The following is a 7,324-nucleotide window of genomic DNA, read 5'->3' as shown; positions in this document are numbered from 1 at the left end:
AAACACCCCCCAACCCCCCCCAAACCTCCTCAGTCCCTGGGGATCATCCACTGGGGCAGCCCTGCTCCCCCCAACCGCGGTCCCCACTGGGAGGTGTGGGTCCTAGGAGCCCCCAAACACCCCAAAACACTCCCCAAACACACTCCCAAACCTCCTCAGTCCCTGCGGGATCATCCACGTGCGGGGACCCCTGCCCCCCAACCGCGTGTCCCACGGAGAGGGTGGGTCCCCAGAGCCCCAAAACACCCCAAAAACACCCCCAAAAACACCCCTAAAACACCCCCAAAAACCTCCCAGTCCCTGCGGGATCATCCACGTCAGGGAGCCCCTGCCCCCCAACCGCGTGTCCCACGGAGAGGGTGGGTCCCCAGAGCCCCAAAACATCCAAAAACACCCCAAAAACACCCCCAAACCCACCCAGAACACCCCAAACCCACCCAGAACACCCCAACCCAGTGACCCCAGTATCCCCATTATCCCCAGTTCTGGAGTGGCAGAGGGGCTTCGAGACCATTCCCAGTGCTCCCAGTGACCCCAGTATCCCCATTATCCCCAGTGCTGGAGTGGCAGAGGGGGTTGGAGGCCATTCCCAGTGCTCCCAGTGATCCCAGTTATCCCATTATCCCAGTTCTGGAGTGGCAGAGGGGTTCTGTGTCCATTCCCAGTGCTCCCAGTAACCCCAGTTATCCCATTATCCCAGTTCTGGAGTGGCAGAGGGGTTTCGAGGCCAGGCTGTGCCTGTTCCCAGTGCTCCCAGTAACCCCAGTAACCCCAGTTATCCTGTTCCCAGTGCTGGAGTGGCAGAGGGTTCGAGCCAGGCTGCTGGCCATTCAGTGCCAGTGCTCCCAGTGACCCCAGTTATCCCATTATCCCAGTTCTGGAGTGGCAGAGGGGTTTCGAGGCCAGGCTGGCCCCGCTCCCAGTGCTCCCAGTGCTCCCAGTGCTCCCAGTAACCCCAGTTTCCCTGTTCCCAGTTCTGGAGTGGCAGAGGGGTTTCGAGGCCAGGCTGGCCCCGCTCCCAGTGCTCCCAGTAACCCCAGTTCCCCTGTTCCCAGTGCTGGAGTGGCAGAGGGGTTTTGAGGCCCGGCTGGCCCCGCTCCTGGCGGGTCCCAGTGCTCCCAGTAACCCCAGTTATCCCATTATCCCAGTCCTGGAGTGGCAGAGGGGTTTCGAGGCCAGGCTGGCCCCGCTCCCAGTGCTCCCAGTAACCCCAGTTATCCCATTATCCCAGTGCTGGAGTGGCAGAGGGGCTCCGAGGCCATTCCCAGTGCTCCCAGTGCTCCCAGTAACCCCAGTTATCCCATTATCCCAGTCCTGGAGTGGCAGAGGGGCTTCGAGGCCAGGCTGTGGCCATTCCCAGTGCTCCCAGTAACCCCAGTTATGCTGTTCCCAGTTCTGGAGTGGCAGAGGGGCTTCGAGGCCAGGCTGGCCCCGCTCCCAGTGCTCCCAGTAACCCCAGTTATCCCATTATCCCAGTGCTGGAGTGGCAGAGGGGCTTCGAGGCCAGGCTGGCCCCGCTCCTGGCGGGTCCCAGTGCTCCCAGTAACCCCAGTTATCCCCTGTATCCCAGTGCTGGAGTGGCAGAGGGGTTTCGAGGCCAGGCTGGCCCCGCTCCTGGCGGGTCCCGGGGCCGTTCCCGACGAGGAAGCCCAAAGGTTGGGCCGGAAGGACCCCGAGCAGGAGCTCGAGAAGTTCGTGAGCGCCAACACCCAGGAGCTCAGTGCAGCTGTGCCCCTCAGCGGCAAGCAGTTCAAGGTTTGGGGGATTTTGGGGTTATCGGGGATTTCCAGGTTTGCTGGGGATTTTGGGGTCAGTTTTGAGGTGATTTTGGGGGTTTGGGCAGCCAGGGTCATTTGGGGTCACAGGGGACCCCCAGGAGCTGGGCAAGGACAGGGGGCTGTGCCCCCTCAGCGGCAAAAAGTTCAAGGTTTGGGGGGATTTTGGGGGATTTTGGGGGGTTTGGGAAGGCCCAGGGGTCATTTGGGGTCACAGGGGACCCCCAGGAGCTGGGCAAGGACAAGTGGCTGTGCCCCCTCAGCGGCAAGAAGTTCAAGGTTTGGGGGGATTTTGGGGGATTTTAGGGTTTATTTCGGGGATTTTGGGAGTCATTTGGGGATTTTGGGGTTGTTTGGGGAGGTCATTTGGGGTCACAGGGGACCCCAGGAGCTGGGCAAGGACAAGTGGCTGTGCCCCCTCAGCGGCAAGAAGTTCAAGGTTTGGGGGGATTTTGGGGGATTTTGGGTTTATTTCAGGGGTTTTGGGGTCATCTGGGGGGTTTTGGGGTTTATTTGGAGGTTCATTTGGGGTCTGGGGACCCCAGGAGCTGGGCAAGGACAAGTGGCTGTGCCCCCTCAGCGGCAAGAAGTTCCAAGGTTTGGGGTCAGATTTGGGTTTGGGGGTTGTTTGGGGGGTTGGGATCTATTAGTGGGGGTTTGGGGTCATTGGGGGGTTTAGGGTCATTTGGCGCAGGAGCTTGGGGTCATTTAGGGGAATCTTGGGGTCACTTAGGGGAATCTCTGGGAGAGTGCTAGGGAGAGAGGGGCTGCGACCCCCTCAGTGGGAACAACTTAGGGTCATTTGGGGGGACATTTGGGGGGTCATTGGGACAGGAGGGGACACTTCAGGTCCCCCAATTCCCCCAATGTCCCCAATGCTCCCAATGTCCCCAATGCTCCCTGGTGCCTCCCAATGTCCCCAATGCCCCCAATGTCCCCTGAATGTCCCCACTGCCCCTGCAATGCCCCCAATGTCCCCAATGTCCTTCAATGCCCCCTGGTGTCCCCAATGTCCTCTGGTGTCCCCAATGTCCCTAATGTGCCCCCAATGTCCCCAATGCCCCCTAATGTCTCCAATGTCCCCTGGTGTCCCAATGCCCCAATGTCCCCAATGTCCCCAATGCCCCCTGATGTCCCCAATGTCCCCTGGTGTCCCCAATGCCCCCAATGTCCCCACAATGTCCCCAATGCCCCCTGGTGTCCCCAATGCCCCCAATGTCCCTCGAATGTCCCCAATGCCCCCCAATGCCCCCTGGTGTCCCCAATGTCCCTCCAGTGTCCCCAATGTCCCCGTCCTAATGTCCCCAATGCCCCCTGATGTGTCCCCAAATGCCCCCAATGCCCCTCTGGTGTCCCCAAATGCCCCCCAATGTCCCCAATGTCCCCCCTGTCTGCAGGGCCCCGAGTTCGTCCGCAAGCACATCTTCAACAAGCACTCGGACAAGATGAGCGCGGTCAGGAAGGAGGTTTTGTTCTTCAACAACTTCCTGATGGACCCCAAGCGCCCAGCGCTGCCCGAGGGCAAAGGGGGGCCCCCCCCGGGCCCCAACGCAGGTCAGACACCCCAGAAACACCCCAAAACAACCCAAAACCACCCCCTAGAACCCCAAAACCCCCTGAGACCCCAAAACTCCCCTGTCAACCCCTGGCGCTGCCCGAGGGCAAAGGGGGGCCCCCCCCGGGCCCCAACGCAGGTCAGGCACCCCAGAAACACCCCAAAAACATCCCAGAACATCCCAAAAACACCACCAAAAACAGCCCCAAAAACAGCCCCAAAAACCACCCCAAAACACCACCAGAAACATCACAAAAAACACCCCAAAAACACCCCCAAAAACACCCCCAAAAACAGCCCCAAAACCACCCCCAGAACTACCCCCAAAAGAACCCCCAAAATCACCCCAAAACAACCCAAAAACCACCCTAAAAACAGCCCCAAAAACCACCCCCAAAACCACCCTAAAACACCCCAGAAACACCGCCAAAACCACCCCAAAAACATCCCAAAACACCCCAAAAAACAACCAAAAACCACCCCAAAAACAACCCAAAAACCAGGCCAAAAACAGCCCCAAAAACACCCCAAAACCACCCCCAAAACCACTCCAAAACCATCCCCAAAAACACGCCCAAAACTACCCCAAAAAAAACCCCAGAAACATCCCAAAACAACCCAAAAACCACCCCAAAAACATCCCAAAACACCCCAAAAAACACCCCCAAAACCACCCCCAAAAACCATCCCAAAACCACCCCAAAACTACCCCAAAAACAACCCCAAAACACCCCAAAAACACCCCCAGAAACATCCCAAAACCACCCCCAAAACCAACCCAAAAATCACCCCAAAAACATCCCAAAAACACTCCCAAAACCACCCCCAAAACCACTCCCAAAACGACCCCAAAAACATCCCCAAAATCCAAAAACTCCCAAAACACTCTCAAAACTCTAAACCCCCAAATCCTTAAGCTCCCCAAACTAACCAGTCCAACCAAAATCTCCCCTGGGTCCCCTAGGCCCCCCCATGAACCGGGGCCCCATCACCCCGCTGTAGCCCAGTCTGGCCTAGGGGGCTGCATGCCCAGAGCTCCACAGGTTGTACCCTGGCACCCCGGCCCCATGCTGGGCTACGGAGGTAGGGGGCTGGGGGCTTTTGGGGGCTCTGAGAGGTTTGAGAACTCTAGAGGTTTAGAGGCTCTGGGAGGTTTAAGGGAGACTGGGATGGGGTTTAGGGGGTCTGGGAGGGGTTTTGGGGGGTTTAGGGGGTCTGGGGGGTTTAGGGGGTCTGGGGGAGGTTTGGGGGATTTAGGGGGCTCTGGGGGTTTGGGGGTCTGGGAGGGGTTTAGGGAGCTGGGAGGGGGTTTAGGGGGGCTCTGGAGGAGTTTGGAGGGGAGTCTAGGGGGCTGGGAGGGGGTTTAGAGGCCTGGGAGGGAGTTTAGGGGGCTCTGGGAGGGGGTTTAGGGGGAGCCTGGGGAGTTTAGGGGGCTTGGGGAGTCTGAGGGAGCTCTGGAGGAGTTTGGGGGGTTTGGGGGGCTCTGGGGAGTTAGGGTGTTGGGAGGGGGCTTTGGGGGAGTTTAGGGGGCTCTGGGAGTTAGGGGGCTCTGGGAGGGGTTTGGGGCTCTGGGGGGTTTAGGGTCTGGGGGAGCAGGAGTTTAGGGGGCTTTAGGGGGCTCTGGGGGGTTTAGGGGGCTCTGGGGAGTTTAGGGGCTCTGGGAGAGGCTTTTGGGAGGCCTGGGGGGTTTAGGGGAGCTCTGGGAGGGGGGTTTAGGGGGCTCTGGGGGTTTAGGGGGTCTGGGGGAGTTTGGGGGCTGGAGGGGGTTTGGGGGGTCTGGGGACTGGGGGGTTTAGGGGATTTGGGAGGGGGTTTAGGGGGCTGGGGGTCTTAGGGGTTTGGGAGGAAGGGCTCTGGGAGGTGAGCCTGGGGGGTTTAGGGCGCTGGGGGGGTTTAGGTGGGGCGTCTAGGGAGGAGGGTTTAGGGGGCTCTGGGGGGAGTTTAGGGGTCTGGGAGGGTTTAGGGAGGCTGGGGTAAGGGGTTTGGGGGAGTTTAGGGGCGCTGGGGGTTTGGGGGCTGGGGGGAAGTTATGGGGACTCTGGGGGGTTTAGGGGAGTTCTGGGAGGGGGTTTGGGGGTCCTGGGAAGGGGTGGAGGATTTGGGGGATCCTGGAGGGTCCCAGGGGAAGATTTTGGGGATGGAAGGAGGAGGGTTGGAGGAGAAAAGGGGGAATTTGGGGGAGGGGGTCTCATGGAGGGTCTGGGGGATTTGGGGTCAGGGGAGGGGTTTGGGGGTCTTGGGGGGCTCAAGGTGGGGGCCCTGGGAGGATTTCAGGTCTGGGGGCTCATGGGGGGATTTGGGGTCCAGAAAGGGTGTTTGGGGTCTGGGAGGTCCTGGGAGGGAATTTGGGGTCTGGGGGGAATTTGGGGTCGGGGGGCTCATGGTGGGTTTGGGGGCTCATGGGGGATTTGGGGTCCAGGGAGGATTTGGGGTCTTGGGGGGCTCATGGGGAGGATTTGGGGATCTTGGGGGCTCATGGGGGGATTTGGGTTCCTGGTGGGAGGGGTTGGGTAATTCTGGATGTTGGAGGGTGGGGGCGGATCCTGCCCCTCGGGAGTTTTGGGGGTCCCCAACCTCCTCGACCCTCCCTTCTGTCCCTCCCCAGGGTCCCACCCCTACCCCCGGGCCCTACGGGGGTCGCGGCAGCTACGAAACCTTCCGGGGCAGGGGGGGCAGGGGGTACCTGAACAAACCCCGCTCCAGGTGAGGGGGACCCGAAAATGGGAGGGGACTCAAAATGGGGGAGGGGACCTCGAAAATGGGGAGGGGAGCCAAAAATGGGGAGGGGGCTCAAAATGGGGGAGGGGAACCCAAAATGGGGAGGAGCCCAAAACGGGGGAACCCCAAAAATGGGGAGAGGCCCAAAAATGGGAGGGGAGCCAAAAATGGGGGAGCCCAAAAATGGGGGAGCCCAAAAATGAGGAGGGGGAGCCCAAAATGGGAGGGGAGCTCAAAATGGGGAGGGGGAGCTCAAAAATGGGGGAAACCCCAAAATGGGGAGGGGAGCCCAAAGTGGGGAGGGGGAGCCCAAAATGGGGAGGAGCCCAAAAATGGGGAGGGGGTCCCTTTGGTTCCTGGGGTCTCCAGCCCCTGATCCCCGTGCCCCCAGGTGGGTTTGGGGTCATTTGGGGTCATTTTGGGTTAGGGTGTTTGGGGGAGTCCTGGGTGGTCTCCAGCCCCCTGACCCCTGTGCCCCAGGTGGATTTGGGGTGATTTTGGGGTTGGGGGGTCCTGGGGGTCTCAGCCCCTGACTCCCCTGTGCCCCAGGATGGTGCAGGTGGATTTGGGGTCATTTTGGGGTTGGGGAGGGGTCAGTTTGGGTTGGGGGTGTTTCGGGGAGTCCCTTTGGGGTCTTCCAGCCCCCCTGTGCCCCCAGGTGGATTTGGGGTCAGGGGTGATTTTTGGGGCTGGGGGTCCCTTTGGGGTCTCAGCCCCCTGACCCCCTGTGCTCCCAGGATGGTGCAGGTGGATTTGGGGTCATTTTGGGGTCAGGGGTCATTTTGGGGTCGGGGGTCCCTTTGGGGTCTCAGCCCCCTGACCCCCTGACCCCCTGCCCCCAGGATGGATGCGGGGACCCTCGGGCCATCGTCGAGTACCGGGATTTGGACGCCCTGAGGGACGTCGATTTCTTCTGAGCCCCTCTCCCACCACCCCAAAAATCCCCCTCTCCCTCCCCCAGCACCCCCAGCCCCCTTTGATACGGCTCGACCTCCTCCCCCCAATTTGTACGACCCCAAAGCCCCAAAACCCCCAATAAAGACCCCCCGGGGAGCAACCACGACCCTCATGGGGAGTTTGGGGAGTCCTGGGGTCTCTGGGGTGGGGGAGGGGTTTGGGGGGAGCCCTCCTCCCAATGACGTCACAGGGGGCGGGGCAACGACTCGATCGTTTATTGGCTCTTGGTTTTTTTGTTAATCTCGGAGGCGACCAATCAGCGGCCGCGAGCAGCAGGTCCGGCCGCGCCCATTGGCTGCGGGCTCGGCCAATAGGGAAG

The 7,324-nt window shown here is 60.6% G+C and overlaps 1 protein-coding gene across 1 annotated transcript; it reads left to right on the top strand.

The window, feature by feature from the left end:
• Positions 1-159: 159 nt before the first annotated feature.
• LOC126650054 (serrate RNA effector molecule homolog) lies at positions 160-6,965 on the top strand (the record flags this gene model as incomplete). The annotated part of the gene is made up of 6 exons (XM_050334500.1): positions 160-221; positions 1,571-1,718; positions 2,009-2,054; positions 3,173-3,329; positions 5,936-6,033; positions 6,891-6,965. Coding segments are annotated over 6 exons (586 nt in total), but the record flags the coding sequence as incomplete, so codon positions are not given.
• Between the last annotated feature and the right edge of the window lie 359 nt (positions 6,966-7,324).

This window comes from Myiozetetes cayanensis, unplaced genomic scaffold (genome assembly GCF_022539395.1).
Source record: "Myiozetetes cayanensis isolate MyiCay16 unplaced genomic scaffold, myiCay2020 scf549, whole genome shotgun sequence".
NCBI lineage: Eukaryota > Metazoa > Chordata > Aves > Passeriformes > Tyrannidae > Myiozetetes > Myiozetetes cayanensis.
This window is presented reverse-complemented; position numbering and strand designations above follow the sequence as displayed.